At 55.3% G+C, this 19,569-nt stretch overlaps 1 protein-coding gene across 1 annotated transcript; it reads left to right on the top strand.

Annotated features, from left to right (window-relative positions):
* Positions 1-1,376: 1,376 nt before the first annotated feature.
* On the top strand, positions 1,377-7,824 carry HSD17B7 (hydroxysteroid 17-beta dehydrogenase 7). Its single transcript, XM_030033853.2, has 9 exons — positions 1,377-1,516; positions 1,667-1,870; positions 1,967-2,059; positions 2,981-3,095; positions 3,628-3,822; positions 4,750-4,854; positions 5,885-5,941; positions 6,329-6,427; positions 6,844-7,824. The coding sequence occupies exons 1-9, from the start codon at positions 1,482-1,484 to the stop codon at positions 6,937-6,939; spliced, it is 999 nt and encodes a 332-aa protein (XP_029889713.1). The 5' UTR covers positions 1,377-1,481; the 3' UTR covers positions 6,940-7,824.
* Positions 7,825-19,569: the final 11,745 nt, after the last annotated feature.

The following is a 19,569-nucleotide window of genomic DNA, read 5'->3' as shown; positions in this document are numbered from 1 at the left end:
TACCTGCCTGCTGGGGGCTCTGGCGCTGCACTGTGTGCCCCAAGGTGCTGTGTGGGGAGATCTCGGGGGGGTGCACACAGGTAACAACGTAAGAGATGGGGGAAGGATGCTCAAGAGACCTGCTGCTTGACCCACACCAGTTGCCCGTCTCCTTGGGTGACAGGGAGGGTGCTCTGAGGCTCAGCATCCACGTCAGGAGATGTCCACCCGCAGCGACCGAGGTGGGATAGCGGGCCTGGGAGAGAGGAGGGCAGGGATAGGGGGCTGTGCTCTGTGGAGGGGGCGGCTGGTCTCCCCACACTGGTCCTGCTGGCTGCAGCAGACGAGGTCTCATCCCTGCTGAGCGCGTAGCCTGCGGCAGCAGGGCGCTCTGTGGCTGAACCAGGAGCGAGGACAGGTTTTGCTCGGTAACTGGTACCCGTCTGCCTCTGCCCTCGGCTGCCCTCTCCCTGCTCAGGGTGTGTCGTGGCCTCTCCCAGCCCTGCCTCAGCAAGCCAGGAGCTGGGAGCACTGGGTCGGGTAGGGGCGCGTCTGCCCCACGGGCACTGCGGCTCCTGCTGACCCGAGCCCCTGGGCGCCTGGGTGCCCTGCGTGGGGTATGCACGGCCACGGGTTAAATAGCGTTTTAGGGCACCTGGGGGGCATCCCCACCGCCCGGGGAGGTGCAGGGGGTCTGGTGTGCCCGTCCCCTGCTCCAGCTGTGACACCGGCCCTGCCGGGAGCAGGGCTGCACCCGAGATCTCCGGCGGGACCTGCACGCCCAGACCTCTCCGCCACTCCAGCACCGGCAAACAGTGACCTGGCGGCACTTCTGTTTGGCTGCAAAAGGTCTCTCTGCGGCAAAGGGTGGGAGGGCACGGCTGCCTGCGGAAAGCCTGCCTGCTGCAGCTGCGGAGGGCAAGGGGCTTGCCTTTGCCAGGCTGGCAAGGCAAGGCAAGGCAAGGCAAGGCAAGGCAAGGCAAGGCAAGGCAAGGCAAAGCAAGGCAAGGCAAGGCAAAGCAAGGCAAGGCAAGGCAAGGCAAGGCAAGGCAAGGCAAAGCAAGGCAAGGCAAGGCAAAGCAAGGCAAGGCAAAGCAAGGCAATGCAAGGCAAGGCAAGGCAAGGCAAAGGAAGGCAAGGCAAAGCAAAGCAAGGCAAGGCAAAGCAAGGCAAGGCAAGGCAAGGCAAGGCAAGGCAAGGCCACGCCGGCAGGGGGGACCCGCGCAGCCCGGCGGAGTAGGCGGGGCCTGCACTACAGGGGCGTGACCCGCGCCACAGGGGCGTGGCCTGCACACCGGGTGGGCGGTCCGAAGGGGGCGTGTCCCAGCGCGCCCCCGCCCCCTCCGCTCGGCTCACCATCACGCCACCGGCGGCGGCGTCCCCGCCCCCTCCGCGCGTCCCGGTTGACGGGGCGGCGGGGCGGGGCGTCACGTGCGGGCAGCGCTTTATAGTGCGCGGGGGGGGGCGGGGGGCGGCGGCGGCGGCCGCCACGGGAGTGCGGGATGGAGCGAGTGGTGCTGGTGACCGGTGCCAGCAGGTGAGCGGCGGGGACCGGGCGGGCGAGGAGGAACGATAACGGAGCGGGGCTGGGGCGAGCCGGGGCGGGCCGGGCCGGGGCAAGCCCGGCCCGGCCCGCCCCGGCTCGCCCCAGCCCGCCAGCGTTGTATCTGACACCGTACCGTTGCAGCGGCGTGGGGCTGGCCCTGTGCCGGCGGCTGCTGGAGGAGGATGGCCGCATCCATCTCTGTATCGCCTGCCGCAACGTCCAGAAGAGCGAGGCCACGCGAGACCTCATCCTGGCCACCCACCCCGCCGCCCGGGTCTCGACCGTGGAAGTGGACCTGGGTAACCTGGTTTCCGTCCTGCGTGTCGCCCGTGAGCTCCGCTGCAGGTATCGGATCTCCGTCCTCCGCCCCACCGGATCCCCCCCCCCGCCCTTGTCCACCCCCGTGCCCCTCGCCCACCCCTGTGCTCTTACCCCACGCAGGTTTCAGCGCCTGGACTTCGTCTACCTCAACGCCGGGATCATGCCCAACCCGCACGTGAACTTCAAGGCGCTCTGGCACGGTCTCCTCACCGGGTAGGAGATGGGGGGAGCGGGGGGTGCTGGCAGCATCACCGCGGCCGAGGCATGCCCTTGTGTCCGGGGCTGAAGACCCTATCCCCGTTCCCCAGGCTGACATGGAGCACATCCCCGTGGGATGCGTGGTCTCGAGCGGGGCGGGCTTGGCAGCTGGGCGAAGCGCCGAGGTGCTCCGAGGCACCCTGTGCCGCTTCTGATCCCTGCTGCGGGGCCCACCGCCTGCCGGGGTAGGGCGAGGGTTCACCCAAAGGCTGCGGTGCCTGGCACTGGGGGCTGAGTGGAAAGCACTGGTGTGGTGTTGGGGAGGTGGTTTGCTCTTACTGGGTCTCCTTACTGTTGTTTTGGCTCCGCTGTAGGTTTTTGTAGTTGCTCTCGGCTGCGGGTCGTGGTATTTTGCGAAGCTAATAGTTGATGCTTGTTCTATAAGCACCATGGGGGATAAGCATCATTATTCTGTAAGCAACATGGGGAAGCTGCACTAGGGAGCAAAGTGACTTGCATTGAGTCTGCTACAGTTGTCGGGGTGTTGAACGTAGATGCTAGACTGCTTGCCTTATCTGAATCAGGCATGACCCTAGGGCTTAGTTCCATGCTGGAGCTTGATTTTGTTATCTGAACATGAAATGGAAGAGCAAGACTTTTTTTTTTTTTTTAATGGTACTTTACTGTGGTGAAGCGAAGGAAGGGACAAGTCTTCTCTGGTCTAGTCAGTATTGAGACACTTGCAAATAAAGGGGCTTGGGTACTCTGTGAACTTTTTCCAGCCTTTTTTTCACGAATTAATGGAGCCCCTGAAGGTGAAACTAGAAAGTCTGTCTGGAGCCTGTGAGGTGGGGGTTACTTCTGAAGGACTGAAGTGGGGGAGCCGTAGAGGCCTCCTGGCACTGTTCCTCTCTAACTCCTGTCCTTGGCTTCCAGGAAGGTGCTTCACATGCTGACCACTGCAGAAGGCATAATGACCCAGACGGACAGGCTTAATGGAGATGGACTGCAGGAGGTGTTTGCTACCAACCTCTTCGGACACTTTATCCTGGTGAGACTGCGTATGAAGATTGAGCCCTTGGTCTGGCGGTTGACGTGGGTAGGGATGGGTGCAGGTGGTACAGATGAATCAGTTCTGTCTTACAGGTTCGGACGCTGATGCAAGCTGTAGCCTGACAGATAAGGAATGATGGGACAAAGATCTTGCGCTTTGTTAAAATAGCAATAAATGGTGATAGTCGTTGTTGCAAGGGTTAATATAATCTTGAGGTTACTCTAGTTAGTCAGTGGACGGAGGTATGCCATACGTAGTTCCCTCTGTCCAGGGTGAATACCGAGAGTTGGCTATATTAAATTCTGAGGTGCTCAACTGAGCTGTGTAAGAGAATGGTGGCTGCTTGTAAATGCTCCTGGTGGACCTTGGGCTAGAAGTTATACCTGAGCAGCGGGTGCTTCTGGCTAGTCTAGTGAAGATTGGCTAAGACTAAAAAAGCTGAGATAAGCTCGTGGCTTTTAAGAACTGCAAAGCTATACTGCAAGACTTTAAAATTACTGCGTCAAATAAGTTAACAATTATTTTGCAGGTTCGTCAACTTGAGTGTCTACTCTGCGGTAACGAAAAGCCCTCACGACTCATCTGGACCTCTTCCAGCAATGCCAGGGAGTCTGCCTTCAGCCTTTCTGACTATCAGCATGCCAAGGGACGGGAATCATACAGTTCCTCCAAATATGCTACTGACCTGACAAGTGTGGTTCTGAACAGGAAATTTAATAAGCAGGTGATGATGGGGTTTGCATGTCTGAAGAAACCTAATGAGCTCCTACTATTTATAATTATCATTACATTGTTGTTACCTAGTTGCATTCATTCATAGCAATATGATAAGTTCCTTAATGCCCATGTAAGAACTAAACATGGCTGAGTTTCAACTGGTGCTGTGGGTCGTGGAGAATCTGCCAGAGATTGCTTCTGGGGTCCTTGTCAGAAAAACTTCTGAAAGCAGAAGATTTTAGGAGCGGTCCCTACCTTGCAAGCTCTAGCTGTCTCTTTAGACCAAAGAACTGACCTTAAAGAGCAAAGAGCTGCCGCTCTTTTCAGGCCTATCAGCTTATCAGAACAAGGCTGCTCAGGCTGCTTTGCCTGCAAGCGCTTGAGGTGCAGGCTCTGCTGTCTCTCCTGATGGCTCCATGCTGCTATTCAAGTTTGTCACACTAAGATGTATGAGCAACCTGCCTCCCCTGTCGCGGGGGATTGCCGGATTTTGTTGGCAAGCTGCGGCCCTAGTCCAGCAATAGCAATTGCACTCTTTTGAAATAATTCAGGAGAAAATGCTTTAGTCCTAGAAGGCTGAATTTGTATCTTTTAAAGGTGAGGTAGCCTTTGATCTGAGCGGGCTGTAATTTGTGGAATGACCGCTGTTGCTGCTGAGCTGCATGTGGACTGCAACATGAGGTTGTGATGCCTTCTGTCTCATGGGCTTGCAATGGGCACAGATTTAGCATGAACATCTCCAATTTAGACCTCTCGGAAATTGCTACATCTAATCACTCTCTGGCTCTGGTAACTTTGGAGAGGAGAGCATCTAATATTAACTGGTCCCTATACTCACCTTCATTTTCTTCCTGAGAAGTACTAGGAGGGAAGGAATACGATCCATTCTTTAACTGTTGTGTTTTTGCTCACTGACTCGGTTTCTTCTCTGCAGGGTCTGTATTCCAGTGTTGTTTGTCCTGGTCTCGTTATGTCTAACATGACCTACAGAATTTTGCCAGTTTTTCTCTGGAAGCTGCTAATGCCCATCATGTGGTTGGTAAGTGGATCTCCTGGCTGGTTTGGGGTTGAGGTAGCCCTGCTGTGATACACTTCACTGCAAGTCATGTGCAGCGTGCTTCTGGCTCCTTGCTACCCATGCTGCTATACAGCTCTTCCTTCTGTTGGATCGGGCAGGTTGGCCCCTCTGCAAACCTTCCCTTCGGCACCTTGGGGGCCCAATTTCCAAGCTGAGTTTGGAGCTTTGGTGCTGGACAGCACTGTCCATACGGCTGAAGGGCTGAACCCTGGCTCTAGCGGCGCTTGTCAAGGCTCCCCTCAGAAGGTTTGCCAGCCCGCTGTGGGCTTGTGAAACCCTATCATTTTGGTGGCAGCAGAGCTCAGGACAGAACTTGGCCTCTATGCTTTGAAATGCTGTTCATTTCTAGAGCAGACTCTATTTTTCAGTGTTCTTCTTTCCATCCCTCTGGAAAGCAAAGCCTCCTGCTCTCTATTGCCTCTTCCCCTGCTTCCCCCAAACTTCCCTTGCCTTTCTTCCTGTGGGCTTCAGCTTTTCAGGTTCACTACAGTTCTGTCCCTGAAGGCTGCCTGCTCTGACCCTCAATGGTTTTGCTGCAAGATTGGCCTTTCTGCTTAAGCTGCCCCAGCTGACAGCAGCTGGTCCTGACAGATCGCGTTTCTCCTGGCAGTGGAGAGGCACTGCCTTCTCAGTTGTCCTCAACACTGGCAGTACTGCAGATCCTCTCCGTCTCCTGCCATGCATGCTCTTGAGACCATTCAAGAAGAGATGCCCGCAAGGCATATGTGTGGCCTGTTGCCTCTTGCTTTGGGGGTGAGCCCTGTGGGAGCAGGGAGTGAGGCTTGCTGCTCTGGTGGGTGGCTCCAGAAAATAGTTTGTGGTGATAAATGGAGGCTTTAGTCGTAAGGGTGCAGTGTTACCTGTAGTCAACTTTGAGAAGCATTTCTACCTCTGGTAGATAGATTATCTGGTGTGGCTGGGCTCCAGAGGGCTTGCCAAAGAAACCTTGGGCCACAATACAGATTCTGTCATGTACTTCTTTTCCCCTCAGATCCGTTTTTTTGCCAAAACTTACACTCTGACACCGTATAATGGAGCAGAAGCTCATGTAAGTAGTTCACGACTTGATTTTAATATTCCTTCCTTCTGGGTAGCTCCTCCAGAGTCTGCTGGCTTGAACAAAGAGCCTCTCAGCAAGGCTGGTGGGTGGGTGCTGTATTTCACCCCTAAGTAGCATACAGCAGTGAGTGCTGGGGGGCCAGCTGTGACCGGGGCTGATCTGCCAGGTGATGCTTTATGACCTTCATCAGGTACCCATAAAATAAACGATTTTGGAAAAAACACTATTCCTTCCGTCTCAGTCAGTGGTCTTCCCCCGCTTGGTGAAAGCGCCTGCGGTGTGTTTTCCTGTGTCCATGGCAGCTGGGTCCTTGACCGCAGGCTTGGTTGGGACAGTGTGCACTAGACTCGTACACATTTGTGCTGTTCTTCCTAGGTGTGGCTGTTCAAACAGAAGCCTGAGCACCTGGATGCACTTGTCAAATACCACAGCTGTACTTCTGGACTGGGGAAGAGCTACGTGGAGCCCAGAAAGGTAAATGGAGCGGCAGCCTCCTGCTGCAGGGGACTTGGCTACGTTCTGCCATCTGCCTTGCATGAAAGGGTTGGTGCCAAGGGTGTCCTGTGGCTGGAATGGAAACAAGATGCATATTGAATGCTGAGCAGCAAGGAGGGATGTGGGGTTATCTGCGAGGTTTCCTACAGTAACTCCTGGCTCAGGCTGGAGTATGGAAGACTGTGGAGATGATGGTTAGAACAGGATGAGTATGTAATGATGCTTCCCCAAAATACGTTCTGGCTTGTGCCCTGGTGATAGGTGTCTTCAGTTGCCTCTCTGTAAATGTAGGAGCTCTGGAGATGCACCTTGCCTATACCCAGAGCTGCCCTCAGCATCTGTGCTGGTTGCCACCAAGGTGATGGTCTCACAGTGCTGTTCTTCTTGTCTTCCAGCTTGATGTGGATGAAGAAACCGCTGAGAAGTTTTACCAAAAGCTGTTGGAACTGGAGAAGGAGACTCTAGAGAGATACAGTGATCTCCTAGATTAAGGAAAGCCAGTCTCAGTGGGATAACAGTCTCATATCAGTAATATGGGCTTTCTTCATTCAGGTGCTACTTGTGTTGCCTGCTGTTCTGCAGGCACATGGCTTCAGACCCTATCTTCCTTCTTGACAGAAGCTGATCAGTTCCTGAACATGGAAATGTAAAAACTGAAGAGAAATACTTAGTCTTTTTGGCATGGGATTTTTTTTCTGGCATAAAACTGAAGGCCTAGGGTAGGTGGAGACTGCCCTAACAGAGTTGCAAAGCAGTGTCTTCCAAAAGCATGACTGAACTGTGCACAGTTCAGGAACAGCCTCAAAACGTGTGGTTTAAGTCTGGCTTAGTGCAGGAAAGGCAACAGTCTGGGGTGCTGCCCTGCGTCTTGGCTCTACCAGTCTTTCTAGGTGGCTCGAATGCATTACCTGTGGCTGATCCTGAAATACTTGAAGGTTCATCTTCAGAAAGGCTGCTCTTAACACTTGTACGCCAAAGCTGGGACCAGCTTTCCAGATGTGCTCAACAAGATCGGACCTTACTGGAAGTCAGGTTCTGCACAGTGTCTGAAGCCCAGTTCCTGAAGAGCTGGCCTGAGAAGCGCACCCCTTGCCTCAACTGTGAGGACAGATGCCTTGCTGTCCCTCGGGTGTAGGACCAAAAAGGTTGTAACCACGACTGCCTGGAAAGACTGAAGCTGTTGACGTTAACCTGGGCTCAAGGCTAGTCTGCTCTGTTTGTGGCAAGAGTGAGAGGTTACCATGTTATTTTATCTATTTAACTCTCTTTTTATATAAATCCACTGTACCAAGTATACTTCCTGTTGTCTATCTGGGGACCTTCACCAAATACCTGGCGTACTTCAAATGCTGCAATGAATAAATGACTGGAACTGACTTGTCCTTGCTGCGGTGGTGTTTTTACTCCAACAGCTGGCTGCTTTTGACTCGGAGGGCTGGAAGGGAGGTTGGTTTGTTGCCTTGCACAATAAGCTTGCGCATACCTGGGAAGCGCAGGGTCTCTTCTCTCCTGCCACAGGAGAGCTGTTAACCGTGAATGAAAGACATGAGTGACTTCTGAAGACTTCAGTGTGGTTTTGCGTGTTGAGCACCTGTGGGGTGTCTGAGACTATTTCCCAGCCTTCGGCACTTGGGAAAAACGTAGATGTCTCCGGTGCTTGCTCACCCCGATGTGTCACATAATTACTGATTTAATGCTCCCTAGTAAGGGAGTATTACAGTGTGCCCAGGCGCTTCCCTGGGGCCTGGCAGGAGCCGGGAGAGGTTAGGAGGGAGGCTGTGCTGCTCAGCCCTGCACCACCCCGGCTGCGGCGGAGACTCCCGGAGCTGCGGAGGTGCGGCTGCGCTGCCCGGGCTGCTGCATCCTGCTGGGGCAGGCTGGAGTGCCCACAAGGAGGGTTGGCTCAGGGGTCTGTGTAGGAAACTGCAGGAGCGCGGAGCTGGCACCTGGGAGAATCCAGGCTCTGCGGAGGCTCTTCATTGAGTTGGCTTGTAGCAGCCGATTTAGAGTCTTGCTTTTATTTTTTCCTTCTTTCTTCCCACCCTCCGTTGTTTTTGAGCATCTCTGCAAAGTAGAGGGGTACTGCTAGCCTGGTGGTGTCTGCTGTAGAAATAGCTCAGTCCTGAGTTTGGGCTGAGCAGCACCTCTCAGCTCAGCCCTCATGTGAATACCTGAGCTACCAGTGCTGGGGTGGACGGGGATGTACTGTACTCTCTTTTGGCCTGACTTTGGGACAGAGTGAGAAGTTGGCCATTCTGGAGCTGTGCTTCCCTTGGCTAGAGCTGGGGCTGTTCAGGGGTTTGAAGTAGATCAGGGTGTGCTTACGAGGACCTTTATTTAAATGCAGTGAAGTCTGTCCCAGCGCCAGATGTGGGTGCTGTGGCTTTGTTCAGCTGCGTCCTGAACACCCCTGGGGCCAGACACCCCAGCCCACCCCTCTTTCTTGAGCTGTTTCTTCTCCACAGGGAAGGAGTCAGTGGCTGGCTGTCTCTTCAACTTGGGGTACTTGATCCCTGCAGCATCCTACAGAGGTATTTGGCTCCTTGTTCTGGAGAGTAATTAACCATGTCGTCTTGATTGGGTTTAGATGAGCATCTTGAACTTTGCTGTGCTTCTGCCTTGGGCTGTAGTAGGTATCATTCACCCTCTCCGCCTTTAGGATTCCCCACCTACCCCAAAGCCAGAGGCACTCAGACATTCCTTATCCCTGCTCTGACTGCTCTCTGCTACTACCCCTGCTTTATTTTATCGCTGGGGAGAGAGAAATGAAATAGCAAATGCTTCTCAAAACAGAGTCTGACACAACGCTTCATGAAATGAGTGCAACTCAGTGGGAGGTGGGAAGGACAGGGCTCTTTCTTACACCAAGCTGATCACCTGTATTATCCTGTATCAGCTGCATTCTGGCACTGTAGATGTGGCAGTCCAAGGACTTGAAAGCCGTAAGGTCTGGAGGTGCTAGAGGAGGTAGCTTTGAATAAGCTAGTACAGTTAGGAAAAATAAATGCTTTCTGATACACAAGGGTTTTTTTAAAGCCTGGAATAAAGTGGCAAATATCTAGGCTGGGCAGAGATTGGTGACCATAGGTAGGACCATAGGGTATTTTTCTTCAAGTGTGCGCTTGTGGGCTGAATTTGCCCAGTTATCAGGGGATGTTGTGCCTGATGAGGTGGGGCGAGTGCTTTTAGCCTGTGGAACATGCAGAGGCTGGGGGGGGGAGGAGGCATGATATACCACCACCAGTCATTGAGTTATCCGTGGCACTGGTGTCAAGTAGAGCTATGAATGGGTTTCTGGGCTCATCTAAAAAGCACTTTGTAGCTCTCCCTTAAGGATTTGGGGCTCAGGGTTAGAGAAAAAGTGTGGTTTTATCCTGTTGTGTCTGAGTGCAGCCTGCTGCATGGTTTAGTTCTACCTGCTTGGTTGCTGTGAAGGCAGCTGGTGCACTGCAATGTATGTTACGTCCTGGGAGATGCAAAGGTGGGATTCAGGAGTTGTGGGGGATCTGCCGCAGCATGTGGTTGTAGTTGGGGTGGAGGCAAAGTGGCCTCCGGAGATCTCTAGCTCAGCTTACTGCTCAAACAGAGTTCCATGAAGGAGGAACAAAAGGCACTAAAGCACAATCTGAGCCCTGGAGAGATGGGACAACCTGGAAAGATGGGATAAAACTAGTGGTTTCCCATGAGTTTGGTGGTGCATGGAGCTGGAGATGCACAATAAGCCCAGGTGTCTCCAGAAGACTGCTCTTCACTTGGAGGAGGTTCTCTAGTGTCCTACAGCACTTGTCACAGGGCCCCACTGCTCTATAAGGATTTCTGCCTGCTTTTGTGACCCCAGGCATTATTGTCCATGCCCTTCTGTAGAAGGAATCTTGGCCGTGCTCAACCTCACTTTCTGCTCCTCGCCTCCATGTTGTGAGAAGTTGGACGTCTCTGCATCCAAAGGATGGGACTGTTCTGTGGGATGGGAACCATAACCACCTCTCAGGTTTTGTCCTTCATCCTGAAAGACAGGTAGGACCTGGTGCCTTGAAATGGAGACTGCCCAAAGGGCGGGGGGTGGCTCAGTTGTTCGTTGCCCTCTGTGAACTTTGCCTGGTGAATCCGGCCCAAGGGGTTTGGCTGCCCACCACCCAGGTGACTGTGAGCAGAGCTGGCCGATGGTCTGGAGCTGCCGGTCTGCAGGGAGGGATGGCTCCTCGTGCCCTGCTCTTGGCTAACAGATGCCTATGCATGGAGCTTAATCCCCTAGCTAATCCCTTTTGGCCAGCAGGCGCATCCAGGCATGAAAGCAGTAGTGGAGAAATGGCAACTAGGTCAAGGAGAGCAGGCAGGTACGTGCATCTGTCAACCTCTTCCCAATGCGCTCCCGTCCCCTCGTCTTCGCTTGCTAAGGTAGCGGCGACACCGCTGATGCCATTGCATGAGTCAGGTGCCTCCATTGAGGTCGTGCACGTGGAGCTGTCGAGCCCTTTGTGCAATGAAAACAGGTCCTGCCCAGAGCGTGGGGCCCCATGGCAGAGCTGGGGGTGACGCAGGGCAGTGAGAAATGCCAGGCATGGGATGGGGGAAGAGCCGGCAGTGGCAACTGTGAGTCAGTGCAAAGACAGGAGTTTTCTGTTTGCGATCCTCGGGTACGGAGCTTTCCAGAGACGTTCTAGGGCAGGTCCCGAGTGTGAAAACTCATCGCGGTTGCTCTATGACATCCTGTGCAGTCAGGCTGTGCAATCTAATATCTAATCATCCTAATATCTAATCATCTAATCTAATATCTAATCATCATGCATCGTCCCAAGTCACCGGTTTCTTATCTTCATGGGCCAATGCCTTGCCTTGCTCCAAACACAGTCCGAGTCCTGCGTTGCCTTACAGCTCAGCCTGCTTTCAGCTATGTAGGGTACAGGTAACAGGAGCGTGGGTGGGAACTCCAGCGCAAGCCGTGGCCAAGGTTGGAGAAAGCTTGAAATCAGTGTGGCAGGGCTGAAATCCCCGCAGCTGGGTGACCTTTTCCCCTCCAGGAGGTGAAGGCAATGGGACTGAAGGAAACAACAAGGACCAGCGTGTGCCCCTGTAAACAGGGGTGGATGTGATACAGCCAGCTTGTGTTGAAACATCCATGGTTAACCTTTGTATGGCAACTTTAATGTTGAAAGCACTCATAGGGGAGCTGCCCAGAGGGGCTGGAGGGGAGAGGAGAGATGTAGCTCTGAAGAGCTGGGTGAGAAACAGGGAACGGAAACTCCTCTGGGAATGTTGCAGGAGCGTGATGAGTCTGGCAGGGAAAAGCCAAGGGAGGCGTGGATCCAGGTGGGTTTTGCCGAGCGTGGGCAAATTGTGGAGCCCCAGGAAGTTTTTGGCTAGGAGGGAGCTCTCACACTTCCAGCCAGCTCTGCTCTGAGCAGCAATGGCCTCACAGCTGGACCAGGTAGCTCAGGGATGTGTCCAGGTGAGTTCTGAAGTCTCCAGGGATAAAGACCCCACAGCCCTCCCAGGCCCTGTTCAGGGGCTGCTTCCACATACCACCCCACTTTGCAGCTTCCCAGGGGAGGGTAAGGCTGAATTGCTTGAAGGATGAGATGCCGGAGGCTTGGGGCAGATGTGTGCCACGTGGCCAAGGAAATGGGAAAGCCCAAAGAGAGCCAAGACCGCCTGCAGGGTCAGGGAGGCTTTTCGGTGCTGCTTTGCAAAACACGGAGCTGTGCCCAAAGGAGAAACCTCGAAGGGGAACTGGTGGAGTTAAGGAACAGCTTGTGAGAAGAATCAGAATGAGTAGTAAATCCTTTATCTAGCTCATCAATAGATGCTCCTGTGTAAGAGCAGAGCTTGAAGAGGCTGCGGTGCTGTAATTAACATTTTTGGCATTGGTGCTCAGTGAGAGGAGCCTGGGAAGGCTGCCCTGCCAGAAACCCTCTTGCAGATGCAAGGATTTGTATCAAACCAAAGTGCTAGCAGGAATGACTACAGGGCAGGCAGATGAATGACCAGGGCTGGCTGACGTTCATATTGAGGCAAAGTAGCTGAACTGATCGCTGTGCATTCATTTCTCCCTTAAAACTGCCTCAAGCAAAGCAAACAGGAGGAGGTGGCTAGATCCCCAGCCTGGGGTCAAGCTGCGCAAGGTCTTGCTGCAAGGCAGCGCAGATGCTGAACGCTTATGTAGGATCCTCTTTCTTGAAAGAGAAGCTACTAAAGACAAAGATGGCCTCAGGGTGCATGGGGGAGGCACTGCTCCAGTCTTGCCCTGCTCTTTGTTTCCATCTGTCTCAGCAGAAGCTTTGGTCGGTTCAGTTTGGTTCAGCATCCCCTGGAAGAACCTACGTCTGCTCCTCCAGGGCAGTGACAGGGGGAGGAATGTGGGAGTCAGGCAGAGAGGAGGTGCCAGGATGTTCAGGGCCCCCTCCAGGGCTGGCTGCAGGGAGAGAGCCCCCATAACCCTACTTTGGTACCACAGCAGCGAGACAGCACGTCGTGCCACCCCCAGCTGAGCATCGCAGGCTGAACACAGTCTCACCCTCAAGGGACAGCAGTGGCCTCAGGGGTGGGGGGGGATCGAGCCGGTCTCTACAAGTGGCTGTGTGGGACAGGGCTGAGAGGACAGCCATGCTTTTGAGCATCATATTCAGCTCTGGAGACCTAGGCATGCTCCCCCCTCCTGAGATTCACCTCTGAAGTAGCTCCATGAGTCACTGTGGCCTGCACCTCTCTGGGAAACACAAGGCAGGTGCAGCAATATCTCATGTCCTTGTCATCTGAATAGACGGTGGCTCATCCATGGTAAGCCAGCAAAACCCAGACCTGCTGAGACGGTTTGGATAAGTCATTTCCAAGCAGCGGCTCATGGAGGCTGCAGGGATGCTGCTCTGCACCTGCCGGCCCTGCAGAGCCCAGGAACACGTGCTGCATGGCCTCCAGGCACCAGTGGTTTATTAATGGCCTTAAAATGCAGTAACACCACTCAGGAGTGGAGCAGATCCTCACACTACCTACCCATGCTCTGTCTGTCAGCAGCTGCCACAGCTTAGGGGTCAGGAGACCTGCATCACATCCCTGCCTTGAATTCCCTGGATACCTTTCAGCAGGTCATGGCTTCCTTGGCCTTGGGCAGCTCTTGAGTTGACTCAGGCTATTCATGCTGTGCCCAGCAGCTCCCCAGACAGCTCATGATAGGCATTCTTGTCTGAAGAGGGACATGTTGTCACCTGGGTCGGGGCTGTGTGGACGGGAGTGGACAGAACGCACTGCGGGAGGGACCACTTGGGTCCATGTGATAGCAAGTTGTTGGCGAACAGAAAGGGTTGGAGGTCAGCTGTGAGGATGTCTCCATCTCTGGGCTAGCGGCCAGGCAATGGCAGAGATTGGGGTCAGTGAAGTTATGGAGAGGAGGCTGTAGCACACACATTGCCTCATGTTTAGGCTGGAAGGGAACACCAGATCTAAGGTGAGAGAAGTTGGATTGGCGCGAGCAATGGGCAGTTTGGGCATTTCCCTGTATACAGGCAGTAGGTTGTGTCTCCAGATGTTTTGTTATAGACTCACTGGAGTGTTGATGACATGGGCTTCTGGAGGTCCCTTGTTGGGGATGTGCCTCTTGGAGCAGGACTGGCACCAGCACTAATAATACACCTCTCTGTTCCCTGCAGGGCCCCACAGTGCCGGTCATGTCCTTGGGCTCTCCTGCTCTCCTTTCGTGCCCTGAGCCACGAGGCTTTTGTATCCAGGGGTCTTATGTGCTGGCCTTGCAGTTCACACCTGAGATAAGAGGTCCATCCTCATGCCCAAACATCTCCTGTAGGGTGAGCTCTCTCCAAGGGGGAAGGTGTGCCAGGGTAGCATAGCCCCTGGGATGCTTGGCCATGGGGAGGTCTGCGGTGGAGGTCCCTGCTGTGCATGGGGTGGGTGCTTTGGCAGCTTCCCTCTCACATAGTGGGCCTTTTGGGGACCCCTCTGCCATTTGCAGTGGGACCAGAAGTCAACAGATGTCCCCTGGCTGTGGGAGACCCAGCCACTCACACGAGCAGTGCCTAGTTTGGCTCCCACAGCAGACATTGGGACAGAACTTTTGCCTTTCTGAAATCCAGCCCTTGGGCTGGTGAACCACCTGGCAGCGTGCCGACCTGGCAGGAAGCTCTCGCTGGATGCCAGAGAGCTGCCTCAGTCCCGTGGGCACCAGCGGCTTCCTCCCAACCACGTGGTGATGGCCCTCGGCACTTCCTTCATCAACAAAGTCCTTGGCAGGTTTGGTGGCTCCTGCCAGGGCAGCTGAGGTCCCGGGCACAGCATTTAGTGGGAAGGGACCATGAGGGTGGGACATATCCTGCAGGAGATGTCACTCCTCGGTGTGCACGGTCGTTCTCCGACCGTGGGGACTGAGAGGTGGGTCTCTCTTCCCAGACTCGAGGACTGTTGGGGTGTAGAGCAGTAGTGTTGGTGAGGATATAGGGGAGAAGGGTGAGCACGCAGTCAAGGTGGTGGAATGAGAAGCTGGCGGGATGGACGTGTCTTCCCAAATGTCCCTTACGTCCTCCATGAACCCGCAGGATCCTCAGTGAGGCGTGGGCACTGACTGCAGTGGAACGAGCTCCTTTTGTTATTCCAGGACAAACAGGGAGCATGTCAGGACAGGTTTGGTGATGCTGGGGCTGGTTTGGTGATGCTGGGGCTGGTTCCATCTCCAGACATCCTGCCAGGGACACCTCACCGGCAGGTGCTGCTGGCACGTAGTGGCTAGAGAGACTTGCCCCAGCACATCCACCCTACCATTTCAATCACCTTCCCTGAATGCTGCAGATAGGGCTGATGCTAACTGCTCGCTGCTCGACGAGCTGAGCTTTGTAATTAGTTGCAACAGGACCTGCCAACACTCCTTGTGACCCAGACCTCTGCCAGGGAGAGGTCATACCTTTATCAGCCCTTGCTAATCCCTATTTTCTCCTCACCTTTTCCTCTTGACTGTGCCCACATCTCTCTGACACGTGATGTGTGACTCTCAGCAGTGACACGATTGCTGCAAGACAAAGGTCGGCCTTTGCGGTGTTTAGCAGAGCACCGGTATGTGAGCTGTGGGTCCAACCACAGTGTCCTGGACAACACGAAAGCGCTGCTTGGAGCAGGACAGGCAGTCCATCCCGGACCTTACCCACGCTCGCTTTGCCGGCATTGCCAAATGCGGACCACCGGCAGCTTCTGCAGGAGCTGGCCAGGGTGTGAAACCTCTGCCCAGGTTTCCCTGCACAGCCCAGGTCCCCTGACCACTCAGGTTCACGGTTCAGCTCAGGAGAGAGCAGAGCAGGGTATTAACAAGAGGGACATCCCAAGGCGGGTGCCAGAGCAGCTGGGAGTTGTGCAGAAGAGCCAGGCTGGTTTTCCTGGAGCCAAAACAACTGAAGCCAACCAGTCCCCAGAGACTCACTTTTGTCCGAATTGGAGGTTTCCCCAGGAAATTCTAGTGGGGTTTTCTGTCTGGGCGATTGAAACAGAAGGTTTTGCCTTCTTGCTTCGCCCAGGTATGAGCAGTACCATACCCTCCCCATGCCCCCCCCCTTCCCCTGTGGGCCCCGTTTGTCCCCGGCCCCTGTCTTTGCAGGGTGCAGCTGGGTCAGTGTGGAGGCTGGGGAGGGGGTCCGGGGGAGGTGAGAAGGTGTGAGTGCAAGATGCTACAGTCAGGGCTGCGTGGAGAGATTGCTGACCTTCTGCACCAGCTTGTTAAATGATGGGTTTTTTCTAAAAACGTCTATTTTGTGTTTTCAGCTGAAAGTTCATCTCTAGAGGGGCTGCCTTTTGTGACCACGCCAGGTTTTGGTGACGGCTTGTGCGATGCGCGCGGGCGCAGACGGGTCCTCATGGAGTCTCCGTGTGAAGGGTGGTGTGAGCACATGCGTGTGGCACCTGGGGATGCTGCTGCTGCGGTGAACCCACTGCGCATCCCTTCCCGTCACAGCCTCCCACCGAAGGGTGGGATGTGCAGACGTGAGAGGGGCAAGGGGGACATGCTCATCCTCCTGAAATGGCCCAGAAGCCAAGGGGCGGCTCATATCCGTGTGTGTCTGGGTACTGACGGAGCGGCCACGGCAGTGTGTGGGTGTGCTGGAAGCGTGCCGATGCGGCAGGGCATTGGCATTGGCTAAGTGGTCTCAAAACCCAGGGATGGTCTTGCGCAGCCCCACGCAGCAGCGAGGGCATGTTGTGCTGTGATGTGCATGCTCAAGGGGATTTATATTTTGAAACACAGCAAGGTGGAACCTCTTCTTGATCACAGGGGCTCAGCCAGGTTTAATTACCGTGTGTGATGGGGACGGGTACAAACAGCTGGCATCTCAGGAAGGCAGGATGTGTATAGTTGCATCCCTGCGCTGGGGAAGAAGGCACGGGGTATGAGCTGGGGGTCAGGGGGATGGACGCTCCCCTCTGTTACCCTCTGGCTTTTTTTGTCACCTTTTGTGTTGCTCAAAGCTGGGTTCCTAGCCAGACCTGTTTTCCCGGCCGTGCCACACATGGGGTAACCACAGGGCAGGGGGATTCCATGGATCAAGAGCAGGGCTGCAGGTTCTCCGAGGCTGCCGCGGCAGCCGTGCTGCCTGCACCCCACAGGCACCAATGCCAGCACAGGACAGGCACCCACAGTGTGCAGAAAGCCCTAGACAGGTCCAAAAAGTCTCTGCCGCTGATGGGAAACTATCAGGCCCCAGGGTCTGGCACTGCGTGGTGAATGGGAATAGGAAACCATGAATTTCAGCATAATATAAGGCAAAACTTGCATGAAGTCCCACTTTTCTTGCACTACAGTAACCTGTCCTGAGCTTTGTACTTAGTGCCTATGCAGCTCAGCTTGGCACAAGTTCTCCTAAACCCAGCTTTAAGCTGCTCTCATAAGCCCTTACCAGGTTGAACAGACCTGCCTAGGAAGCCTGGGGCTCATCCCAGCCAGCTAACCCATCTGACACAGCACAACTCTCCTGGCCTGCTCCAGGTTTTAAAAAACACCCTTTTAAAGTTTTATTGTTATTATTTTTAAGACATATTTTTAAATTTGTCTCTTATTCTGGCTGGGACAGACCTCCTCTGTCTGCCTGGGGCTTTCTGAAGGAGGGATGCTGAAAGGTCAGGCTTGATGCAGGCGTGCCTCTCGCAGGTGACATGGGTTGGACGGCCTCAGAAAAACACAGTTTCCAAGGCATGTGCCTGTTCACCCACGTCTCGTTTGACTCACAGGCGTAAACACAAGTGTCACTGTTGAGGTCAGTAGGGAAATCTCTCAAATTGCTGTGCTACTCAGGGTCACGTCACGAGCTTTCCCGTCTAGCCAATTTGCTCCATGAGATGGATTTCCTCCTTCAGCGAATGGAGGTAGGAGGGAGCTCCCCTCACCCTGGGCACCTGCAGCAAACCTGTGTGGTGGAGCTGATGCATGAGGGACTGTCACCCCTTGCTGCGGCCCCTCGCCAGGCTGTGTGGCCTCCCGCCGTCCAACCATGAGCTGTCCCCAGATCAGTGGCATCTGTTGAGTCCACCTCTCACTTCAAATGCTCAGATACCTCTCTGCTGGCCCTTGGCAGGTACAGAAGCATTGCCTTCTTGAGCCCTTGGCTGCTGTTGGCAGCAGGCACAGAGATGTAGAGCCCAGGGACATGATGGTATCCTCCACCAGCCTCTTTCTATGTATGACCTCTAGAAGGCACAGCTGGACTAGCTTATAGTGCCTTGCAAAATTCAGCATGGGAATGCTAATAAGGAGACCTGACTCCTGCAGCTTTAGTCTCTCTCAACAGGATGTGGTGCTGGCACCCAAGGCCAGGGGACCAAAGCCACAGGAGCTGGGGCCACAGGGAGGTGCTGGGAAGAGCTACAGCATGTACCAGGAGTGTGCAAGGATCAACCACAGCCTCTAGCTCACCTTGCTCACCTCCGGGCCAGACAACAAGGAAGATGACGTGTCCCACTGGGGATGCTAGGTATCCCTCAGCTTTTGGCCCTAAGTTAGCTGGGGTGTGTCCCACACAGGTGTGTGTCCTTGCCACCCTCACCACTGGTAAAAGACTGGCAGGAGTGGCTGACATGCCAGAGGGTCGTGCTGCCATCCAGAGACAGGCTGGAGAAACGGGCTGGCAGGGGCCTCATGCAGTTCAACACAGGGGACTGCAAAGTCCTGCACCTGGGGAGGAACAACCCCCCCCACCCCAGTACATGCTGGGGGCCACCCAGCTGGAAAACAGCTTGGCAGAAAATGCCCTGAGAGGGCTGGTGGACACCAAGTTGAACGTGAGCCGGCAACGCGCCCTTGCAGTAAAGGCGGCTGACGGTGTCCTGGCCTGCGTTAGGGGGATTGCTGCCAGCAGGTTGATGGAGGCGATCCTTCCCCTCTGCTCAGCGCTGGTGAGGTCCCACCTGGAGTGCTGTGTCCAGTTCGGGGCTGCCCAGTACAAGAGAGACACGGACATACTGGAGACAGTCCAGCTCAGGACCACCGCCATGGCGAAGGGACCGCAGCACCTCTCCCGCAAGGAAAGGCTGGGCGAGCTGGCACTCTTCAGCCCGGCGAGGGCCCGGCGAGGGTCTCGGGCAGGCTCAGCGCTGGCTCTCTGCCCCCAGTATGAAGCATTTTAATTGCAAAGAATTTTAACGAGCGGCAGCGGGGCCGTGCGCGGGGCTGCGGTGCCACGCGGTGGTGCTGCGCCCCCGCCGAGCGGGGTTGCGGCCGCCGGCGGGCACAGACCGGCGGCGGCGGCGGTGGCCGGGACCACCCGCCCGGGGTCACCCCCCACCCGCCCTTGGGCACGGAGCATCCCCCGGGGAGCGGTGCCCGGGCGAGGGGAGCCCCCCGCCGCCCCAGAGCTGGGGGTGGCGGCGGTCGTCCTCGAAGGGCACGATGCGTGCGCTGCCTCCCTCCGTCCTGCCGAGCTCGGCAGCCCCCAAAACCGAGACGAAGGACTCCCTAGATCTGGCATGCGGGCAGCCCAGACCGTAAGCCTCCCACCACCCTATCCGTGGCCTGACTTGACCCATCATGCCACCGTCTCCCCGCTGCTAGTGCCCGGCACAAAGCGCTGCCCAGACCTCACAGAGGCTCGGATCAGCACAGGGAGGTGGAAGGCACACAAGTGCATGATTTCCAGGGGGGCTGGGGG

This window comes from Aquila chrysaetos, chromosome 12 (genome assembly GCF_900496995.4).
Source record: "Aquila chrysaetos chrysaetos chromosome 12, bAquChr1.4, whole genome shotgun sequence".
In the NCBI taxonomy this organism is placed as follows: domain Eukaryota; kingdom Metazoa; phylum Chordata; class Aves; order Accipitriformes; family Accipitridae; genus Aquila; species Aquila chrysaetos.
The sequence above is the reverse complement of the archived record's forward strand: the minus strand, read 5'-3'. Positions and strand labels throughout refer to the sequence as shown.